Source organism: Felis catus, chromosome B1 (genome assembly GCF_018350175.1).
Source record: "Felis catus isolate Fca126 chromosome B1, F.catus_Fca126_mat1.0, whole genome shotgun sequence".
Taxonomy (NCBI): domain Eukaryota; kingdom Metazoa; phylum Chordata; class Mammalia; order Carnivora; family Felidae; genus Felis; species Felis catus.
Genome location: NC_058371.1, coordinates 145,251,642 through 145,276,824, shown reverse-complemented (window position 1 = coordinate 145,276,824; position 25,183 = coordinate 145,251,642). Strand labels below are relative to the sequence as shown.

At 38.3% G+C, this 25,183-nt stretch overlaps 1 protein-coding gene across 2 annotated transcripts in view; it reads left to right on the top strand.

Annotated features, from left to right (window-relative positions):
• The window catches only part of MTHFD2L (methylenetetrahydrofolate dehydrogenase (NADP+ dependent) 2 like), a 145,772-nt gene that overhangs the window by 4,878 nt on the left and 115,711 nt on the right, over positions 1–25,183 (top strand). For both annotated transcript variants that reach the window (XM_023253047.2, XM_023253046.2), the window contains exons 2-3: positions 13,219–13,403; positions 14,423–14,545. In XM_023253047.2, coding sequence (XP_023108815.2) covers positions 13,219–13,403; positions 14,423–14,545 — 308 coding nt within the window. The remainder of the gene's footprint in view (positions 1–13,218; positions 13,404–14,422; positions 14,546–25,183) is intronic.

Here is a 25,183-nt window from a genome sequence, read left to right as displayed (position 1 = left end):
ATCATCTTGCCTTTAAGTAATCCAGTGTGTTGTTGAAAAATAAATTCTTATTAGTGTTTAGTGAGCCTTTACTCTGTGCTGAGATTTTTTGCCTAAGTATATCCTTTTATCCTCACAACAGCTGAAGTAGACTATTAGTATTAGTAATTAGTAGATTGTGTGATTGAAGCTTAGAGAAATTAAATAACTTGCCCATGTTAGCAGTAAATAAATGGTGAAGACAGGGTTTGAACCTGATGGTCTACCCAGTGCTTTGCTCTATTAGTAATTTGGCATTGTTGACATATCACTATTGTTGTTCCTCTTTTTGAAAACATTTATCAAATGTTGTAGAACTTTTGTGAATCAGGAAAGCTAATTTTGTATATAAATCTTAAAAATATTTTGTCAGAAAAAAAATCATCTTGTCAGATTCCTCTAATGAAGGGTATTTCTTAACCTGAGACTTTCTGGATAGATTTTAGGGGATCCATAAACTTAGATAGGACATCACTAACCTCTAACAAATTTAGCGTTTTCTTCAGTTGTGAATGTTGGCAACAAACCACAGTAATATTAGCAGTATTTCAGATATTGCCAATAAAAGTCGGAGATACTTTAATATTACAGAGTTGATGCAAAGATCTCAAAATATCATACACACCACTGCTTTGTTATTATGGTAGTTATTAGACCTGCCACTACATGCTGTTATTTAATGCTTAAAAAAAAGAACAATATTTCAGTAAAACTGGTTTCCTTATAAACTTGTGTATTTTATATTAAACATTCAAAAGGTTGTTCTGAGAAGCTGTCCCTATGATTGAGCAGACTGCCCAAGTGTTCTTATGTTACAAAACTTAGCATCTAAGATTCTGAATAAGCATAGATGTTGTTTAGGTAGCTACTGATGTTCTGATTTACACATTAGGGTCCTGAAAGAGTTGAGTTGAAAAATTGAATAACAGAATTATGCATGATGAAAAGAACTTGCTCTTAGGTATGTTCTTACTGGCTTACCAAAGCGTAATTTCTGATAAAATAACTTTAAGGTGTAAGTATAGTATTTAGGATGTGAAGTGAAATGATTGTAAAAGACCATAAACTTAACATTCCTAAGTATTCATTCACTTAAAAACATTTTATTTACTTCAAAAGGCTCCCTAGTACTTAGTGATTGGTTTTATTCCATATATAATTTTGGCCTGGTTCCCTTGGGTTTCATTTCTATTAATTCAAACTCAAAATCTCCAGGTGGAGTCCTAAAATACACAGTGATTAAGCTATGGTATGACCAGAGAAATTTTAACTGCTAATGATTGTACTAGACTTTTCATCTTTATAGATCATAAAACAGTCCATTGCAGCTCTAATTACAGCTGTGGCTGAAAATGAGATTGAAACCTAGATGCAGACACAAGATGCCAAGTATACAAATTAAATACACTCGATCTTGGGTGGACTTTATTTGTTATTTTACTATTTTGTGAAGGAGTATTTTGATACCCAGGAAAAGTAGTGATTATTTTTTCCTTCTATTTACTATTTTGCCTTAGTTAATTACATACTACATTTAGTTCTAGTAACCATAGATTAGGATGGTTACAGTTTACTTCCTGGAAAATATGGGTGAGTAAACAGGCTCCTGGAAACAACACTAAATGGTGGCTTTTTGGTCTCCTATTGCTGCCGGGTACTTGAGTATTGGCACCATGTGTCACTTAAAAGAGCAATTTTTGCAAATCAGCCAGTCAACTTTTAGCCAAATCCTTTTCTGTAAGTTAAACAGAGAACATTTCCATTATATAGATGAGGAAATTGCATTCCTTTCAGAGCCGTTAAGTGACTTGTGCTACCATATTCTAGCTCCTGTCGCTGGAAATGTAAGCAAACAGACATTTATTTGGGCAATTAGAATTGCAGTTTGGGAAACCCAGATTCAGGTAGAAATCTGACTCCTGTTTGGAGGAAGACAAAGGGGACAGAATTACAAAAAAGCTAAAAGTCACAAGTGCAGCTCTTATTTGGGTCCTTGATACAAAACAGAGATTGAAACTAGGTTAATTTGGATTGGTTGGGTTAATATGCAAATAAGGGATTGATGCTTGTTAAACCCCATTGGCTTCTTCCAAAGTAAAGAATGGAACAATTCAGGTGTCTGGGTGAGGAGGAAGTTAAGTCTAGGCAGAGGGCTTCTAACTGACAAAAAGTTCATAGTTCCTCCAATGAGGACCTGCATAAATTCTTCCTCCCTTGTGGCTTTTCCATCCAATTGTGAAAAGACTGAGTTAGGCTCGCTTGCTCCATTTTGAAATCTTTTACACTATTAATGGTGAACCAGGACTGACTTCTGACTTGGAGGAAGTAATTTATACAGCATTATCCTGCCCTTATTGCTCACCATGCCCCCCACTATGACTTAATTGTTTTTTAATGAAGTCACATGTTAGTACCAGCCCAGCAATGAGGGGAGAATGGTGAAACAGAGAGCTCTATGTCCTGCCTTCTTTGGGGGTCACTTGCAACATTACCTTTTCAGGAAATGTTGCCTGAGCAAGTAATGGCAGGGTACAACTTGTGAAAAATACCTAAGTCAAATTGCCCTTTTGGTGTGTATTAATGGCAATGTGGCTATATAATTTTTTGACCAAACCACATTTTTAGGAGTAAAAAGAGATGTTAAAGTAGTGAAAATGACATATTTGGAATATTTATTGATTTGTAAATATATTAGGACCTATAAAAGAGTCCTCTTCAAAAGTATCTTCAAAATTCACATTTTAAGTGGTAATTTATATACCCTTATGCATTTAGACAATTGAAAATTTTGATCTTAATTTTATAATAATATATTTCATTTTTTATGTTAATTATGTGATTACTAACTTTTAACACATGCTGAATTCTTGGTACATATACTTGAATCGGTTTCCTAGCCTTATCTTTAATATGTCGATAGTGATCATTTTCGGGAAAAAAAGGATCTTACACTTAATTTTAAAATTAAATTTGCTGCAGTTTTTTTTTAAGTTGCAAACCTTATTATTTTTTTTCTTTAGACAATAGTATTTTTAGTTTTCAAGAAAGTACTTTCCCTACAGATACCAAAGCACCTGGCAAGCTCAGAGCAAACTGCTAAATGGAACATGGTCTCAATTCTAGATTTTTTCATATTGAAATGTGAAGATATTTTAGCCTAAATATTTTCACAGTTGCTGTTTTAGTGTCTCAGAGTACCTTTCTTTGACAAATACTTGTTACATGTCATCAAATAAGTTGTTTCTATTTATGACTTTTCTAATATCTTGCCATGTTTAGATACAGTAGATACAGGTCTTCTCAATTCTATGCCATTGCATTCCAAAATACAAATCTATTCGATGAAAAACAGCTCCATCAAAAGATTCTTCCTACAAATTTGAATATTTTAAATTAGGATTATGCATGTATTTGTTTACTAAGGCCACTGTAAACAAAGTACCACAGATTAGATGGTTTGAAGCAACAGGATGGATCCTCAGACTCTTGGAGACTAGAAGTCTGAAATGAAGGTATCTGCAGAGCTGTGCTCTCCCCGCCTCTTCTTGCTGGAAATTCTTACTTCTCCTTGGTCTGTAGCTGCATGACTCTAAGCCCCTTGCTTCCAGAGTCTGTTTTCCACATTTAACCAGCTATTGAATCATGAAAATCGGGTCATAGCACTCCTCAGAATCGTCAAATGGCTTTCTAGCTCAGTAAAAGCCAATATCCCTTCAAAAGTCTGCAGGACCTTATGTGATCTCAAGTTCCGTGACTTCTTTGATTTTATGTCCTGGCCTGGCACACTTGTCTCCACTGCAGCCATTGGCCTTGCTATTCATCAGACATGCTAGTCATGCTCCTGCCTAGAGTCCCTTGTACTTGCTTTGCACTCCCCTTGGCCTAGAAGTATTTTGTACACATAGCCACATGACATATTCCCTCATTTCCTTCTGATTGATTGATTGATTGATTGTCAAATTAGCATACTGTGTAGTCTTGGCTTCAGGAGTAGATTCCTGTGAGTCATCACTTACATACAACATCCAGTGCTCATTCCAACAAGTGCCCTCCTCAATGCCCATCATCCGTTTTCCCCACCCCCATCAACCCTCAGTTTGTTCTCTGTATTTAAGAGTCTCTTATGGTTTGCTTCCCTCTCTATTTGTATCTTATTTTTCCTTCCCTTCCCCCATGGTCTTCTGTTAAGTTTCTCTAATGCCACATCTGAGTGAACTCATATGATACCGGTCTTTCTTTGACTGACTTATTTTGCTTAGCATAATAGCCTCCAGTTCCATCCATGTTGTTGCAAACGGCAAGATGTCATTCTTTTTCATTGCTGAGTAGTATTCCATTGCATATATAAGCCACATCTTTGTTACCCATTCATCAGTTGATGGACATTTGGGCTCTTTCCTTAATTTGGCTATTGTTGACAGTGCTGCTATAAATATTGGGGTGCATGTGCCCCTTCAAATTAGCACTCCCATATCCTTTGGATAAATTCCTAGTAGTGTTATTGTTGGGTTGTAGGGTAATTCTATTTTTAATTTTTTGAGGACCCTCCATACTGTTTTCCAGAGTGGCTGCACCAGTTTGCATTCTCACCAACAGTGCAAGAGGGTTCCCCTTTCTCTATACCCTTGCCAATATCTGTTTCCTGAGTTGTTAATTTTAGCTACTCTGCGTGTTTGAGGTGGTATCTCAGTGTGGGTTCAATTTTATTTCCCTGATGATGGGTGATATTGAGCATCTTTTCATGTGTCTGTTTGCCATCTGGATGTTTTCTTTGGAAAAGTGTCTATTCATGTCTTCTGCCCATTTCTTCACTGGGTTATTTGTTTTTCAGTGTTCAGTTTGGTAAATTCTTTATAGATTTTGGAAACTAACCCTTTATTTGATATGTCACTTACAAATATCTTCTCCCATTCTGTCAGTTGTCTTTTAGTTTTGTTGATTGTTTCCTTTGCTGTGCAGAAGCTTTTTATCTTGATGAGGTCCTAATAGTTCATTTTTGCTTTTATTTCCCTTGCCTTTGGCGACATGTCAAATAAGAAGTTGCTGCGGCTGAGGTCAAAGATGTTGCTGCCTATTTTCTCCTGTAGGATTTTGATGGTTTCCTGTCTCACATTTAGGTCTTTCAGCCATTTTGAATTTATTTTTGTGTGTAGTGTAAGGAAGTGGTCCAGTTTCATTCTTCTGCATGTTGCTGTCCAGTTCTCCCAGCACCATTTGCTAAAGAGACTGTCTTTTTCCCACTGGATACTCTTCCCTGCTTTGTCAAACATTAGTTGGCCATATATTTGTGGGTCTATTTCTGAGTCCTCTATTCTATTCCATTGGTCTGTGTGTCTGTTTTTGTGCCAATACCGTACTGTCTTGATGATTACAGCTTTGTAGTACAGGCTAACGTCCGGGATTGTGATACTTCCAGATTGGTTTTCTTTTTACCATTACTTTGGCTATTTGGAGTCTTTTGTGGTTCCATGTAAATTTTAGGATTGTTTGTTCTAGCTCTGTGAAAAATGCTGGTGCTGTTTTCATTGGGATTGCATTGAATGTGTAGACTGCTTTGCGTAGTATTGACAGTTTAACAATATTTGTTCTTCCTATCCAAGAGCATGGAATGTTTTCCCATTTCTTTGTGTCTTCCTCAGTTTCTTTCATATGCTTTCTATAGTTTTCAGCATGTATTTCTTTTACCTCTTTGGTTAGGTTTATTCCTGGGTATTTTATGGTTCTTGGCACAATTGTAAATGGGATCGATTCCTTGGTATCTCTTTCTGTTGCTTCATTATTGTACAGAAATGCAATCGATTTCTGTACATTGATTTTATATCCTACAACTTGGCTGAATTCCTATGTCAGTTCTGGCAATTTTGGGGTGGAGTCTTTCGGATTTTCCATATAGAGTATCATGTCATCTGCGAAGAGTGAACGTTTGACTTCTTTGCCTTTTCTCTCCTCTGCTTCTCCCATCCTCGCTGTCACTGTATTTAGTTTATTTTGCATACCATTTATAGCATTTTTAAAAAATTCATTGTGACTATTTCTTAGGTCTTTGATCTCTGCAGCAATAGATTCTCTGCTGTCTTCTATGCTTTTAGTCTTATGCTATTAGTCTTATGACCGTTATCCTAAATTCTTGTTCAGATATATTGTTTATATCTGTTTTGAGCAATTCTCTGGCTGTCATTTCTTTCTGGAATTTCTTTTGAGGAGAATTCTTCCGTTTCATCATTTTGGGTAGGTTTTTGTCTTTTACGTGTTTGAATAGCTGGTTATGTATCCTGTACATGTGAACACTACTATATTAAAAATGGGTCACACACTGTCCAGGGCCTGGCCCTTCAGGAGGTGTTTTTGGAATGTGTCACATCCTCTCTGTTGTTGCGTATTTGGCCGCTCTATCCCACTGATCAGTCCTCGGCAAAGCTTCTCTTTGCTCATGGTGGTGGAGTGTTTGGAGCTTCAATCAGGTGTGCCTTGAAATGTTCGTTGAAATAACCTGGAAAAAAGGAAAGGGCAGGAGACCCGATCCAATACAAAGAGAAAAATGAAAGCGGTGAAAAAAGAAAAAGACACCAAGCAAAGAATCAAAGAAACTATAAGGCTTAATCCAGAGAGAGTGAAAGGAAAATAAAGAAGGAGATACAGAAAAGGTGTAAGAAGTATAGAGTAAAAATGCCTGATTAAACAAACAAAAAGAAATAAAACAGATAAAGAGCGAAAAAAATATACATATAATAAGAATTGACCAAAAATCAAATCAGACACTATGAACCTGATTCCAAAGGGAAAACAAGAAAAAGGTAGAAAGAAAAAGAAGTGAAGAAAGAAGAGAAGGAAAGAAACGAGATAGAGAAAAAGAAAAGAGAGACTAACAGGCAAAAACACAAAACAGTTGTCTGTTGGTGCCGGGGACCTGCCGGGGACCGGTGACTGCTGGGGGGAGGGGGGGGGGTGGCGGGCAGAGAGGCCACCTGGGTTAGCCTCAGTCTGGTAGATAAGCAGTTGCCAGGCTGGGAGGGGTGGGGTTTGGTGTAAGCACATCCTGCTTCCACTGGGGGCCGCTGTCCTGTTCCCTGAAGCCCCACTGTGTTGGCGGGGTGGCGATAGATGGGGACACCCCAATCTCTCCTCCCCAGATGGGTGTCTCAAAGCACGCTGCCCAGGCAGCCTTCAGAGAGTAGCCTGGGCGGTCAGCCTGTCCTGCTCCAGTCTCCCCCGCCGCCTAGGTTCTCGGCCGGGATTCAAAACCTGATGTCTTGGATCCCGCTCTGCGTGGACCGATCCTGGGGTAGCTCCACTCCACTTCTGTCTGGCTCCTGCAGGGTCTTTTGTCCTTGAGGGGGGGAGGGGGCAATAAACCCTCTTCCCACAGTACTCAAGGGAGGGGACTGCCCTCTCCCAGTGCGCCCCTGAGATCGCTACCGCACCCTGGGGCCAGCTCCCTGCTCCCCAGGCGTTCACACACGGCAGCGGCTTCACTCCTAGAAAGTCAGCATTTGTCACAAGTTTGCAAAGGAGAAATGCACTGTATTTCTCGTTCCCCAGTACCCGGTCCGGAGAGGGTTTCCTCTTGTCCTGACACTAGACCGCAGACCACAGCTTCTCTTGTGCTCCCTTTTGCCTCTCCTCAGAAGGGGTTCCCCTCCTCCGTGCCTGTGCTATTTTATCTCACCCATTTCACGTACATGCACTTCTGTTCTGCCAAGCTGCCTCCCTCCACCTGTGGAGATCCTTCTGCCGGATTGATTGCCTGGCAGATTGATTGCCAGGGCGTTCCCAGTGTTCTGACCTCAGTACAGCTGTGTTTGAGGGACGAGGGAAATCCTGGCCCCCCTACTTCTCCACCATCTTAACTCCTACCCCCGAGCATGTGATTCTTGATCTCAGGGTTGTGGGTTCAAGCCCCACAATGGGTGTACAGAGTTCTTAAAAGAAAAATCTGCTCTCCTCCAGCAGGCACTCCTCGCAGCCTCTGAGCTCCATTCCCATGCCCTCTGGCAGCATCTGAAGAGAGGTGTCCCTGCCGCTTTGCCCCTCAGGGCTCCCTAAAGCCCCCTGGGAATGGAGGAGGCATCCTCATTGGGTGGGCTCCTGGTGATGCTTTATACCCGGGTTGACAGCAGGCGTGGTGATTGCCCCCGCTGCTGTTTCTATCCCTGTTACGGCCACTTCTGGCTCACCTTCATTTTTTGTAAATTTACGTTTATTTATTTTGAGAGAAAAAGAGAGCAGGAGGAGCAGAGAGAGAGAGGGAGAGAGAGAGAATCCCAAGCAGGCTTCACACTGTCGGTGCAGAGCCAGATGTGGGGCTGGAACTCACAAACTGTGAGATCATGACCTGAGCTGGAACCAAGAGTTGGTCACTTAACCGACTGAGCCACCCATTTCCTTCATTTATGATGAAATATCACCAGATTAATCAGAATTAAGAGACACCTTAACCCATCTGTATAATATGACAGCTCTGGCCCCCAGATATGCCCTTTCCCTCTGTTCTTCACACATGATATAAATATTCGCCTTTTTAAAAAATGTGCTTATTATGTCTTCTTCAACTGGATTGTAGTTCCCGTAAAAGTGGGCAGTTTGTTTTGTACACTGTTATTTATATTTCCAGTGTCTAGAATAGTGCCTGGCAGATACAAGGTTTTCAGTGTGTATTTATTAAGTCAATAAACATTGGGCTTGTAAGTGAGGCGTTTTAACCAAGGAAGCGGCATGATTAGATTTGGAAAATCACTCTGGCTGTGGTGCAGATAATGGATGGTAGAGATTGACTTGAGCCAGGGAAACTCTTAGGAGCTGTGGGCTTCTATGGCTGAAATTCACACTAGTATTGATATTTAACATGTTTCAACAGTATGCGTGCTGAAAAGTCTCATTTGTTTTTGCACTGAGCTAGGTAATGTGTGTGTTTACCAGTTCTTCCAGCATATAGGCTGATAAGGGCATCCTTCCTTTGAGTCTCCACTAATTCCTGCTTGCCTCATTTATCCTTATATCATATCTCCCACAAATCCAGGCTTGCCCAGGCTCTGCAGGGAGTGAGGGAACCAATAGGCGGAGCCAGCTGCTACTGAAAAATCCTCAAAGTTCCTTTTATAATTGGGTGGCAGTCTTCTGAGTATTTACCCATAAATACCAACTAGACCAGGCTATAACGTGTCAGCTATAGTTAGCAAACTCACTTAGCACATCTGTGCTGTAAAGTAAGCCCTGTCTTCTCTCAGACCCCAACATGGTGCAGTCAAGTTTAATCTGTATATAGATTGTCTGTCTTTGGAAGTCATGAGTCCATTTATGCCACGGTCAACTCTGACACTCTCAGGGTCACACAGCTTTGTAATATCTAAGCCATAATTATCATGGATTATGTTCAGTGATTGCCAGTTTCACGGTAACCTATGAACGAATTGTAACAGAATCAACTAATAAAACATGTCAGCAGCAGCAGTTTCTATTCATATACTATAAAATGTAACATAGGGCTCAGGTGATTTTGTAATTTAAAATACAAATGCATGTTCTTTGTTACAAGAGTGAATTCTAGTGTATCAGCAGATAAGCTTAGGTATTTTACCCTAAGTGAATATGTTGACACAGTTTAATTTATGGAAAGTATTTATTGATTTATTTATTGACTTATTATTTTTATGACTCTTAGAAATGAGTCATTCTGGAATTACTGCAGCCTTTAGTATTTTATAATAGAAGAGTTCCTCGTTCTCTTAGAATTAAAAGATCACTTAAATGAATTAATAAAAAATGAGCACTAGAAGTTCATAGTAAATAGTGAAAAAAGTTTGTTACCTAATCTTGAAAGATAACATTTAAACTCAGAAGTAAGTATGTTATCTTAACTTCATTTAAACTTGATCTTAAACTTTAACAGAATAAAAGCTCCAGGACCAGATGGCTTCATGGGTGAAATTTACCAAACATTTAAGGAAGAAATAATACCAATTCTGCAGAAACTCTTCTGGAAATTTGAAGAGGACGGGATATATCCTAACTCATTCTATAAAGGCAGCATCACCCTGATACCAAAATCATACAAAGACGTTACAAGAAAAGAAAACTATAAATAAATACCTGTCATGCACATAGAAGCAAAAAATTTAACAAAATTTTAGATAAAATCCTGAATATCTGGAAAGGATAAGCACATCGTGACCAAGTGAGGCTTATCCCAGGAATGCAAGATTGGCTTAACATTTGAAAATCAATCAATATAATTCATCATATTAACAGACTAAAACCAAAAAAAAAAAAAAAATCATGTGGTCATATGATTATCTCTATACACACACATTAAAAAAACTTTGACAATATCCTGATATAAATAAAGTTCCATCAAACTAAGAGTAAAACTAAATCACAGAACTAAATGTATAACCTGAACACATAAAACTAGAAGGAAACGTTGAAGAAAACCTTTGTGACCTTAAGTTAGGCGAAGATTTCTTATATGCCTCACCATAAAAGGAAAAGGAAAATTGATGGAAATACATCAAAATTGAGAGCTGATCTTCCAAAGGCACAGTTAAGAGAATGAAAAGGCAAAGCACAAAGTAGGAGAAAATATTTCAAATCACTTTTCTGATAAAGGACTTGGATATACCTGCTGTATGACCCAGCCATTCTACTCCTAGGTATTTGCTCATTGTGCATACAATGACTTGTACATGAATGTCTATAACAGCTTTATTTGCCATGAGTAAAAGCTGGAAACAACCCAAATATCCATCAATAATTGGATGGATAAGCAAATTTTGGTATATACATACAATGGAAAACTACTCAACAATAAAAAGAAATGAACTATGGATACATGCAACAACATGAATGAATCTTAACTATGCTGAGTGAGAGTAGCTGGATAAAAAAGAGTATGTTGTGCATGATTCCATTTGTACAAAATTTGTGATGATACAAACTAAGATATAGTGACAGGAAGCAGACCAGTGGTTGCCTGTTGATTGAGGAGGGACATGGCCAGGACAGGGGGAATGGTGAGATTTAGAAAAGAGTACCAGAATTCTTACAGGAGTTTCATTTGCTTGATCATGGTGATAGTTTCCTAGGTATATACATATATTACAACATCAAATTGCACACTTTAAATATGTACAATATATTTTATGTCAGTTATACTTCTTTATTATTTTTAAAATTTATTTATTTATTTTGAGAGGGAGAGAGAGCAGGGAAAGGGCAGAGAGAGAGAGAGAGAGAGAGAGAGAGAGAGAGAGAATCCCAAGTAGCCTCCGCGCTGCTTGTGCAGAGCCAATGCAGGGCTCGAACCCATGAACCATGAGGTCATGACATGAGTGTAACCAAGAGTCATATGCCTAACTGACTGAGCCACCCAGGCATCCTTGTCAGTTATACTTCAATACAGCTATTATAAAATTAGGACAGTGGAGCAAGACTGATCAATAAATTTGCCACGATTTTCCTTGTCTTGAAAGCTATCAAGTTTTTGGTGAAACGTAGACAAGTCAGAATCAAAAGTTGAGTTTACTTACAGCTATAAAGTCTAGTTGTAATTGTATTCTCTAATCTGTTTATTTGCTCAATTAATTGTTTACCTATGGTAATGATTATTTTTAAAATATGCTTTTGTATTGAATTGAGCAGGTAGTTTTTGAACATGGTCATGCACATGAATACCTGTGGGAACTTGTCAGACATGCAGATTTCCAGGGTGTTCTCAATCATGGGTTGGGGAATCTGCAACTTGAGCAAGCTTCCCAGGCAACTTTGGTGTATGTATCCATAGATCACATTGCAGCATCACTTCTTTTTTTTTTTTTTTTTTTGGTGCAAAAAAGGTAATTTTTTTATTTTTATTTTTTTCAATATATGAAATTTATTGTCAGATTGGTTTCCATACAACACCCAGTGCTCATCCCAAAAGGTGCCCTGCTCAATACCCATCACCCACCCTCCCTGCCCTCCCACCCCCCATCAACCCTCAGTTTGTTCTCAGTTTTTAAGAGTCTCTTATGCTTTGGTTCTCTCCCACTCTAACCTCTTTTTTTTTTTTTTCCTTCCCCTCCTCCATGGGTTTCTGTTAAGTTTCTCAGGATCCACATAAGAGTGAAAACATATGGTATCTGTCTTTCTCTGTATGGCTTATTTCACTTAGCATCACACTCTCCAGTTCCATCCACGTTGCTACAAAGGGCCATATTTCGTTCTTTCTCATTGCCCTGTAGTACTCCATTGTGTATATAAACCACAATTGCTTTATCCATTCATCAGTTGATGGACATTTAGGCTCTTTCCATAATTTGGCTATTGTTGAGAGTGCTGTTATAAACATTGGGGTACAAGTGCCCCTATGCATCAGTACTCCTGTATCCCTTGGGTAAATTCCTAGCAGTGCTATTGCTGGGTCATAGGGTAGGTCTATTTTTAATTTTCTGAGGAACCTCCACACTGCTTTCCAGAGTGGCTGCACCAATTTGCATTCCCACCAACGGGCAGCATCACTTCTTAATAGAACAATGTTCACGTCAAAATGGTGCAAACTTGGATAGACACTTTGGACCACTGGTGCCCGATTGAAAAGGAGTATTCTTGATCTAGTTCATTGTCCCCCTGCCCCCCCCCCCCCGTATATATATGTCCTCTTAGAAAGGACAGTTGACTTATTTGAAAGGGGCAGGAAATTTGCATTTTTTTTTGTGTTGGTTGATATTCATGTTGCCTGCTCTCATTAGAAAATAAAAAGTGTACAGGTACTAGAAAGAATTCAGGCGCTGTAAGGTTTCCTTTTCTCTTTTTTCTCTTCTGCTTCTTCCCCCACCTCCTTTTCCATTCTTCACGATATTCATTGACCTGCGTTTGGGGTTTTGTGTAATAATCATGTGCTACATACAGATCTGCTTCCACCAGGCCTTTCAATAGTGAAAGGACAGGGGGAGCAGGAAGAAAGAACCATCTTATACTTTATCAGGTACCTTAAAAAAACAAACACACAGTAAGAGCAACATTAATTCACCACTTTGAAGTTTGAGATCACGGAGAGCAAGAAAGCCTTTTCAATATATGTATTTCTTTCTGCTTTTCTGGGGGTTGATTTAAGGTTGCTCACTTGGAGAATCACAGACGTGTTGTTCACTCTTGTAACTGAAGATTATGTGGTTGAATGTTCCTTACTGTCTTTTTAGTGCTATATTTATTCCTTGTTTTCCACAGACATGATGCCATCATTATCTCAGGAACTGAAATGGCCAAACAAATCCAGAAAGAAATACAGAGAGGTGTGGAATCATGGATTTCCCTTGGGAACAGAAGACCTCACCTCAGTATCATTTTAGTGGGTGATAACCCAGCAAGCCACACGTACGTCAGGAAGAAGATCAGAGCTGCGTCTGCTGTAGGTGGGGATGCGTTTTAGTTGTTCTTGTTACTAAGTCATGTCTTCTTGTGTTCCTTCAAAGTGCAATAATTATCAGTGAGAATTGCCAAATAAGTGCCATTTGAATAACATTTATCATTATTACCATTACTATTAGAGATGAGTTACCCAAGTTTATGTTCATTTCTTAATGTTTTTCTCCAGCTTTCTTACTGAATTAATTTGATGTGATTTCAGATCCTATGGTGATATGTCAGAGGAACACTGCACATTTAAAGAGCCCATTTTTAGGGGTGCCTTGGTGGCTCGGTCGGTTGAGCGTCTGACTTTGGCTTAGGTCATGATCTCGCAGTTTGTGAATTCGAGGCCCACATCGGGCTCTGTGCCGTCAGCCTGTCAGCACAGAGCCCACTCCAGATCCTCTGTCCCCCTCTGTCTGCCCCTCCCCACTGGCGTTCTCTCAAAACGAAATAAACATTAAAGGGCCCATTTTTAGGTATAGCATAGGGAATGTAGTCAGTGATATTGTAATAGCATTGTATGGTGACCATTGTAGCTACACTTGTGATTAGCCTAGCTAGCAAAATGAACATACTCGTCGAATCACCATGTTGTATACCTGAGACTGGTGTAACATTGTGTGTCAGCTGTATTTCAATTTTTTTTTTAAAAGGCCTATTTTTATTATACTTGCTTTAATCAGATAATAAACCTGGCCAGTTCGTTCTGCTGAACTTGGCCTAATAATGGTGGTGAGGGGTATTAACATATTTACTAGATTCACATCCCCTAACAGTAGCTTATCACAAATAAATGCAATAAGATACTGGGCCAAAATTGCGTGTGAATCATGAGAAAACATCTGTACTCTTTGAGACATCCCTTTTAGTGGTGGTTTGAACATCATTTTTGTAGAAGGTCCTTTGCTTCCAATGAGGCAAGGCGCAGAGGAAACCTTTTACGCACCGTGTAAGACACCGTTGTTGAAAAACCACATCTTTGCTGGTCAAATGACTCTCTCTGTGTTTGTTGTTCTTCCAGGGATCCGTAGTGAGATCATTCTAAAACCAAAGGATGTTTCTCAGGAAGAACTTTTGGATATAACTGATCAATTGAATATGGACCCACGAGTCAGTGGTATATTGGTTCAGTTACCACTACCAGGTACCTAAGGCTCTTGTATACGTCTGCTTTGGTGAGGAAAAAGGGCGTCTTTCAACATTCTATCACGATACTGCAAGTAGTTTAGGAAATACGTTCACGAAGGGACTAGCTCTTACACTAGCAGGTAACTGTTGGCAAAGCCTGGATGACTTCTGCTTGCAATGACTGAAACTTGTAAAGGAAAAATGTAGGCAAAAATTACACGTAGTCCTTACTTTGTACAATAGCCCCAAGACCATGACAATGACTGTGCACGCTGAAACCAGGCAAAGCAACCTTAAAAACCCAATGGGAAAAACAACAGTCATTCTCTGACCTTTATTTTTTTATTTTTTTAAACAAAAATTAAAAGAAATATTTTTTAATGTTTATTTATTTTTGAAAGAGAGAGAGAGAGTGGGGGAGGGGTAGCGAAGGAGGGAGACACAGAATCTGAAGCAGGCTCCAGGCTTTGAACTGTCAGCATAGAGTCCGACGCGGGGCTCGAACTCACGAACTGTGAGGTCATGCCCTGAGCTGAAGTCGGATGCTTAACCGACTGAGCCACCCAGGAGCCCCTTAAACAAAATTTTGTTAACGTTTATTCATTTTTGAGAGACACAGAGAGACAGAGTGTGAGTGGGGGAAGGGCAGAGAGAGAGGGAGACACAGAATCCGAAGCAAGCTCCAGGATGAGCTGTCAGCACAGAGCCCGATGTGGGGCTCAAACTCATAAACCATGAGATCATGACCTCAGCCGAAGTTGGACACTTACCCGACTGAGCCACCCAGGCGCCCCTTGTTCTCTGACCTTTAAAATGTTCTCCCAAAACATTAAAAACTCTCTTTCTGTGGTTCATAAACATATAGGGAAATGGAACACACAAAAAAGAGGGAAGCTAATATTTGTTCAGCACACTATAAATTAAAACATTAGAAACATCGAGAATTAAAGTGTTACTTCTTTGCAAAAAACTTGTTCAGAGGAGCTTGCACGGGAGCTTGCCTTCTCATCATGTAACTTACAATATGGAGCAAGCGTCTTTCCTGGGCCTTGGTGAATTCAACTGCATATTCCTCTCTAAGTTTGGATCAGTTTCCATTTCGTCCTTTGTAATCATTTGCCAAGCAGTCTTCTTATGGTTCGTAGTTTTTCCATGGTTCTGAAATCTCTCTGAGAGTTTCTTTTATGGGATGGTTTATGCTGGTGCCACTTCCTCTGGGATGTTGTCATCGTTTTGTCATAAGAACCTTCTTCATGTACGGGAGACAGTCCACCTTCATCAGAGCTTCTGTGGCTGCATATCCACATTGCTCCGAAGGGCCCAGAGTCAACATTCCAGGGTCACCTCATTCCTGCACAACCCATTTCCATTCAATCAGAGTCCTACCGGAGCACTTAATCATAGCTCTTCCCTTGCTGGGGGCACAGGTTTCTGTTATTTTTGCTTTGCTGTTGCCATTTTCAGACCTTCTGTTCACATCTCATTTCACTTCCAGTGTCACCACATTTTATTTTTTTGCTGCCCTGTCACCTTTACAGGTTAATTCCCTCTGTTGATTATCTACTTTTGTGAAATGTCTTGTAAGTTGACCACCGGGAGACCAGGAGGAAGTATGATTTGCTGTTGATGTTTGACCTGAATAACAAATGTGCAGTGATCAATCATCAACGGACTTTTAAAGAAGTGTCAAACGTGTTGCTCAGGGAACATGATGCTCATCTTTATTTACACGGTGATTTGTGAACCAGAGGGCCAGCAGCTCTTGCATAATTACTCACAGTTAATTTACCATGATAACTGAACTTTGAACTGTGCTATTGGACGATTGGTGCTATTTAAGTAAATTGTGGCTCTGAAATTCATGTGTATTTCAACTGAGTGAAGTGAGGACTGCCATATAGTATAGATTACAGAAGGTTTTTTTTTTTAAATTTTTTTAAATGTTTATTTATTTTTGAGAGAGAGACAGAGTGTGAGTGGGGGAGGAGCAGAGAGAGAGGGAGACACAGAATCTAAAGCAGGCTCCAGGCTCTGAGCTGTCAGCACAGAGCCTGTCACGGGGCTCGAACCCACGAACCATGAGATCATGACCTGAGCCGGTGTCAGATGCTTAACTGACTGAGCCACCCAGGCGCCCCTAGATTACAGTAGTTTTGAGTTCATCTATAAGTTTTGACTTGCAGAAAGTAAAAAGTGAATGGTGCTATTGCATGAGATCCTTGTATGGTATTGATTATACTTTATCCAACAATATAACTTAATTCCTTGGTATATAACTTTCGTGCTATTTAAATTGTACCAAAAATTCATATTTCTAATTCTCATACGGATTTATTAGCATTGCAAATCTGTACAAAAAAATTTGGCAGTGGGTTTAAGCCCAATTGTTTGGCTCATATTAAAAAACAAAAACAAAAACAAAAACAAACAAACAAAAAAAACAGTCTTCTTTGTACCATAATTGCCAAGCACTCTTCTTGTGGTTTGTAGTTTTTAAAAAATTTCTCCCAGCTGTAGTTGTACTGAATTCAAATAATTATTAAAAAACACATCACAAATTTACAAATTTACAAATCTAAAACATTAGATTTAGTTTGTTTTAAAAATTAAATGCAGGGGCGCCTGGGCGTCTCAGTCAGTTGAGCATCCGACTTCCACTCAGGTCATGATACCACGGTTCAGGAGTTCGAACCCCACTCTGCTATCAAAGCGGAGCCAGCTGGGAATTCTCTGTCCCCCTCTCTTTCTGCCCTTACCCTGCGCTCACAACCTTTATCTATCTCTCTCTCACTCTCAAAAATAAACAAATTAAAAAAATTAAATTCATATCTGTAGAAATTTTTACCTGTTTTGGGCAACCTTTCTCTGTTGGCGAATTTATTAGAAAATTGCCACTAGATGGCACTGTTGGTCTGTCTGTAGTAAAATTGCTTGCGTCCTGTGTTCCTTCTAGAGAGTGAGAAGCATAGAACCAAAGGGACTGTGGTAATAACAAATATCTTGATGCTCTAAGAAAGAACAATTCTCTATGTTGCCGAAAAGCCAATAATATACAAAATAAGAATGGCTAAAATTTATTACATTAAACATTTATTTATTATGTCTCAGGAACTTTACATTTATTACTTCATTGAATCCTGATACTAATCCTGGGTAGTCGGAGCGCTTATTATGGACATTTCACTGGTGTTAAGATTTGAGGCACAGAAAGCTTAAGTAACTTCCCCTAAGGTCACCGGGTTGATAAGTAATTGAGCTGGGATGGAAGGAAGACTGGTTCCTCGTGCCATTACTTTTAACCATCGTGTTACCCTCACCAGCATATTGGTGGTAGCTAGTGAGTAATGTATCATACTATGTGGCAAGTATTCCTTTATACGGATAATTTTATCTACTCCTCAAAGCAGCCTTATGAGTAGGAATTATTTTCTTTATTTTACATATGAGTAGACTCGTCTATATTACTTAACCTATGTTATACTGGGACATACGGTGTGTTGATGAATAGAAAAAATTGGTTAAAGTAGAAAATTATAGAACAATGCATATTTACCTTAAATATTGTTTTATAACATAAATCATTTAAATACTCAGTTATTCATCAGTCTTTTGATGTGGGTCCACAGATCTTTGGAACTTACTGATTGGAATTTTGAATCATCTTCTGGTATTAATAATACCTATGAATCATTGCCTCTGATTTTCAGTTTGAGGTGAAACTATCTCAGTGAAAATTCTTACTGCTTTTTAAAATAGCTCCCAGGGTGCCTGGGTGGCTCATTTGGTTAAGCCCTTGACTCTTGATTTCGGCTCAGATCATGATCTCACTGTTTGTGGGATCAAGCCCCACATCAGGCTTCGTGCTGACAGAGTGGAGCCTGCTTGGAATTACCCCTCCCTCTCTCTGCCCATCGCCTCCCCCAACCTATGTGCATGTATGAGCTCTCTCTCAAAATAAGTAAATAAATGTTTAAAAAAATCTCCCAATCTTCATGATTGTCCTGTTCATATCTAAATCCTTACTAATTCATTTTAGTTCTCAAGAGCCTTTCCGGAACATTCGATTTAGTTTTTATAGAAATAACAGCTGTTTTCTTCTCACACTCTGTTGTCATGTTTATACTGTTTTAATTACATCACATTATTTACTGTGAAAGAACTAGCAAAAACAGATTGGGAAAGACTTGATTATCATGAAGGTCAACTGGTAGGGGCAGGCATAGTTAAACTACTTTCTGATTTGTTCTGTGAGCTCTGAGCATCAGCTTTCATGTTTTACAGAAGAAATGGAACTCTTTGTGTCATGGCAGTAGGTTGGCTATGTGGAAGTAGGTTGAGCTAATGTCTCCTGTCCCGGTCTTAATACAATTGTTAGAAGGAACCAGTGAAACAACGAGCAAATGAAAAAGATGAGGTGATTCGAGTTGATCATGCCTTGCATTTTATATCATTTGGTTAATAATTTGGATTCCAGGTTGTCTCATGATTAGAAATTGGGGATTATTATTCACCATTAGGGAAATATCTTGAGTGAAAGAAATTCTGAATTAGAATTATAATTCTGATGTTGCAGGACAATTTTGCATGGGATGACTCAGAATGTACAGATAGTTTCCGTGCCTCTCACTTAGATAAAAACCAAAGAACTGGGATAGAATTCTTCCCTATTTGATGGTGATAAGTTTGTTTCAAGCTACACCTCTGTTCATGTTCAGGAGCTCTGCAACTTGGGTCAGGATTGGCAGTATTCAGGATATAACCGTGTGTCCTTGGTCACACAGCCTGGCTGTTTTTCCTGTAGTTGACCCTCAAACCACAGAGAAATAAAAACAACCACATGCAATGCTTCCCTACTCCCATCCTGACTGTGATCAGAGTCTGTTAGTATCAATAAGTGGTCATTTTGTCAAGCCAGAAAGATGTCTGCTATTCACGTTCTATGTATTTTTTCTCCCAGTCATGTATTATTTGCTCTTAGCTTTTATTGAGTTATATCTATTAAAGTGATATTATATTAAAAGTTATGTCATTTGTAGAGTATGTATCAGCCTATAGTGTTAAAAAAAGGTATAATAATGATCTTTAAAAATTCAGAAGCAATTTTTTCTAACTAAAGCAACAAAAGAGAAACTATAAAGTGCTTTATATATGGTAACTTGTATAATGCTTACAACAACTCTTACCGGTAGGTGCTATGCCTTTCAATCTGTGGTTTGCAGTGAAGGATAGTAAAAGAACTGAGTAACTTATGTGATCAGGGAGGTAGTAAGTAGCAGAACAATGCCGGCAGAAGCAATGATGTTGTCCTTTCAGCTGCCATCACTGTCCTCCAATGGAGATTTCAAGGCACATACCAAGGGAGATGTTTGCTCATCTCGTGTTTTCTTGCTTTCTAAAGTCTACTTTTCATTTATTTCTAAAATAAAATGATTAGGTAGAAGGAGAAGACTTATTCCATCTTATCCATCATTTTCTAAAATCATTTTTCAGCTATTGAATGTGACATCTTTGAATATCAACATCTTCCAGTTTATGTAAGGGGATTAAAAAGAGATATTAGCGGGGCGCCTGGGTGGCGCAGTCGGTTAAGCGTCCGACTTCAGCCAGGTCACGATCTCGCGGTCCGTGAGTTCGAGCCCCACGTCGGGCTCTGGGCTGATGGCTCAGAGCCTGGAGCCTGTTTCCGATTCTGTGTCTCCCTCTCTCTCTGCCCCTCCCCCGTTCATGCTCTCTCTCTCTCTCTCTGTCCCCAAAATAAATAAACATTGAAAAAAAAAATTTAAAAAAAAGATATTAGAATAAAATATTGGAATAAAGGATTGAATCTGGAGGGAGTGAGTAAGAAGAGTTAAAGTCTCGTGTGTAGATTTAACAAAGATCAACTTTTCTAATAATTAGTAGGCATCAAAATGGGGAGATTGACCTAATTAATTAGCATATAGATATATGTATTTCCTAAATCTTAATTCCTCATTTGGAGAAAAAAAGTCCTTGCCATAATTGCTTTTCTTAAGAGGTTATGCAATGTATGTATGCAGAATACTTATTATTGTATTTTTCGTGTTCTTGACCAGAGTGGGAAATTTTCATCACCCTAGACTTCTTCATGGTTGTAGAACCCTTTATTCTGTTTATTTCTAAATGATTTCCAAATTTTGACTTGACCTTTGTTATAACATTTTCCCTCTTTCTCTAGGGAGAAGAAAGCCCAGTTCTGTGTTTGAGTGTTCAGAACAATTCTGCATGGAATATTTTAATTGAATATGGCTTTAGCCTCTGACCTCTTAACTATATTGATTATCTGTCACACATACCAGAGCTGACTTCTTTCCAACCGTCAGGTCTTAGCTTAAATGCCACACTGCCTCAGAGAACCCTTCCCAACCCACATCCTCTGAAATTATTTTAATTCTGTTATTCTCTATTTCAGAGTTGCCTTTTCTGTGGCAGGAAAAGTTCTCCAGTATCTACATGCTCCCATCATTTCCCAGCTTCTCAGAGCAGTTACGTTGGGGCCATGTGACTACCTTCAGCTGGATTGTGAGGGGAAGTGACTTTTGTGAGCCATTTCTTGACTGAGATGGTTAAAAGCTATTGTGCTACACGGCCCCTCCTTTTTTTTTTATTGCAGTTATTATGGAAGCTAGATGTTACAGATGATTTTAAATTATAGGAGGGAGGGAAGTGGGATTCTTTTTTTTTTTTTAAGTTTATTTATTTATTTTAGGGAGACAGAGACAGTGCTAGTGGGGGAGGGGCAGAGAGAGAGAGGGGGAGAGAGAGAATCCTAAGGAATTTCTGTGCTGTCAGCATAGATCCTGATGTGAGATTATGACCTGAGCTGAAACCAAGAGTCAAATGCTTAGCTGACTGAGCCACACCGGTGCCCTGGGAAGTGGGATTCTTATGGAGCTTTACATGAATAAGAATTAAATATCCTTTCATAAGTGACTCAGATTTCAGAATAAAGCACACACATACATATGCACAAATTTGATGACAACTATAAACCTACACATCTAAGAAGCTCAACAGGGGCGCCTGGGTGGCTCAGTCGGTTAAGCATCCGACTTCGGCTCAGGTCATGATCTCACGGTCCGTGAGTTCGAGCCCCGCGTGGGGCTCTGGGCTGATGGCTCAGAGCCTGGAGCCTGCTTCCGATTCTGTGCCTCCCTCTCTCTCTGCCCCTCCCCCGTTCATGCTCTGTCTCTCTCTGTCTCAAAAATAAATAAACGTTAAAAAAAAAATTTAAGAAGCTCAACAAAGTCTAAGCCTATGCAATAGGAAGAAAACTATACCAAAGAACACCATAATCAAATTGTTCAAAACCAGCGTGATAGAAAAAGTATGAAAAGTAACAAGAGAGAGAAAAATTACATTACATAGAGAGGAACACAAAGAAGGAAGCAAATTTCTTGCTAGAAACAATGTAAACTAGAAGACAAGGGAATAGCTTGGTCTTTAAAGTATTAAAAGAAAACCTGTCAATCATGAATTCTATCCTCAGTAACAATATCTTTTAAAACAAAGGCAAAAAAAAGTATTTTTCCAGAAATTTAGGGAGGGGAGAACCCAGAAACAGCTGAAAACAATCACCAGCAGACACATACTACCAAAAAATGTTAAAGGAAGTCCTTCAGACAGTAGGAAATGATACCAGATGAAAATATGTATCTATCCAAAGGAATAAAGAGCCCTGGAAATGGTAGCTACATGAGTAAATATAGATGACATTTTTCTTACCATTCAAATCATCTTAGAATATAATTGATGTTTAATCAAAAACAAAAACCATGTAATATGTGATTTGTAACATATATAAGTAAAATCTACAACAGTAACACAAACATTGGGAGAGAAGAAATGGTAGGATATTAATGTTAGATTCTTATATGGGAAGTGATATATCACTTGAGGGTAGATTGAGATAAATTCAAGGTATATACTATAGAACCACAAGCAGCCACTAAAACACACAATAGTTGTAGCTAATAAAACAAGGAGATAAAATGGAATCACTAAAAATATTCAATTATTCCAAAGGAAGGAAGAATAAAGGGGCAAAGACAACAATGAAAACACATAGCAAGATGATAAGTTTAATGACATAATGTTGTAAATAACCCAATAAAATGTCAGAGGTTGTCAGATTGGATAAAAGTAAGAGCCAACTGTATGCTGCATACAAAAAACACACTTCAAGTATAAAGACACAGAGAAGTTACAAGCAAAACAATGGAAAAGATATGCCATGCTAACACTAATTAAAAGAAAGTTGGAGTGATTTTGTCAATATCAGGCAAAGTATATTTCAGAGCAATGAATATCACCAGGGATAAAGAAGATCATTCCCCAGTAATAAAGGGATCTGTTTATCAAAAGGAAATAACAGTCTTGGGGTGCCTGGGTGGCTCAGTTGGTTAAGTGGCCGACTCTTGATTTCAGTTCAGGTGGTGATCTTATGGTTCTTGGGATCAAGCTCCACGTTGGGCTCTGTGCCGACAATGGGGAGCCTGCTTGGGATTCTCTCTCTCCCTCTCTCTCTGCCCGTCCCCTGCTCATGGCCTCTCTCTCTCTCTCTCTCTCTCTCTCTCTTTTTCTTTCTCTGAAAATAAGTAAACTTACAAAAAGAAATGTCTTAATCACTTATATACCTAAAAAGAAACCTTCAGTAAAAACTAATAGAATTACAAGAAAAATAAATCCAAAATTATCATCATACATTTTAGTACCTCTCTGTCAATAATTGAAAGAACAAATAGACAGGAAATCAGTGAGGATAGAGATTTGAAGTAGAGTATCATCCAATTTGACCTAATTGACATTTGTAAAACACTATCCCAGCAAACAACAGAATACACACCTTTTTTTCAAGTTTACGTAGAACATTTACCAAAAAAAATAGCACATTCTAGGTCATAAAACAAATCTCACATATAAAGGATTCATGCTGCCTAAAGTGTTTTCCTTGACCACAGTGGAATTAAATTAAAAATCACTAACAGAAAAATATCTGGAACGTTCCCAAATATTTAGAAACTAAATAACACACTTCTAAGTAACACATGCATCAGATAAGAAAATTGAAGGGAAATTAGAACATTTTTTAACTTTTTATGAAGACACAGCATATCAAAATTTATGCTATGCTGCTAAATAGTAGTTGGGGGATATATATAGCACTATATACCTATCTTAGAAAAGACGAAAGGTGCCAAAGCAATAATCTCAGTTTCCACCTTAACGTACTAGAAAAAAGAGCAAGTTAAAGACAAAGGAAGGACAAGGAAGAAAATAGAAAACAGAAATGATGAGGAAAATAAATGAAACACAAGCTAGTTTGATCAAGGCAAAAAAAAAAAAAAAAAGATACAAATTACCAGTATCAGGAATGAGAGGTAACACCACTATAGATTCTAAGCTATTAAAAGGATAAAAGGGAATATTTTGAACAACTTTATGGCAAGTGATGTGACAAGTTTGATGAAATAAATGACTTTCTTGAAAGACACATACTACCAAGGCCCATTCAAGAAGTAGGTAATATGAAGAATTCTATTAAAAAATTGATTTTGTACTTAAAATCCATTCCACAAATAAAGCTCCATGTTCAGATGGCTTCACTGGTGAATTCTACCAAATATTTGAGGAAACAAAAAATGCTAAAAAGGAAGGAGTACTCCTGAGCTCATTATATGAGGCAACCATTACCCTGATATCAAAAACTGGGCAAAGACATTACAAAAAAGGAAAACCATAGACCACTTTCTTTCATGAACATCAGTGTAAAAGATGTGATCAAAATCTAACAAAATCCAACAATATAGAAAAGGGATCATTCATCATGAAATAAAGGGTTTTATTCGAGGAATGCAACATTGCTTTAACATTAGAAAATCGAACAATGTATTTAATCACGTTAACAAACTAAATATGAAAAACCATATGGTTAACTCATTATATACAGATAAAATAGTTGATAAGACTATCATTGATTCCTGATAAAAAGCTGTCATATAAGTAATAGTAAAGGGAATATCCTGAAGGTGATAAGGGGCACATCTGAAAAATTTACAGTCATCAGAGTTGATCATGAAAAACTGAGCGTTAACCTCCTACGATCAGGAAGATGTCAAGGATGTCCACTCCTATCATGTCTATTTAACATTGTATCGGAGAGTCTAAGCAGCACCATAAGGCAAGAGAAAGAAAATAAAAAGCAGATAATATGACTGTCTATGTATAAAATCCAATGGAATCCAGAAAAAGAAAACTAATAGTGATGTGATTTTTAGCAAGATTGGAGGATACAAGATTAATATGCAAAATGCAATTGTCATTTATTAGCATCAAAAACCAGGTATTGGAATAAAAACACTAAGATAACATCCAAAAATGAAATCTTGAGGCATAAATTTGACAAAAGATGTGAAAAATCTATGCATCGAATACTGCAGGACATTCCTAAAATAAATTAAATAAAAGCTAAATAAGTGGATCAACATACAACGTCCATGTATCGGGAGACTAAATGTTGTTAAGATGTAGTCGTCTTTACATTGATTTGTAGATTCATGGCAGTCCCAATTAAAATCCCATCATACTTTTTTGTAGCAGTTGACAAACTGATGGGCAAATTTATATGGATATGCAA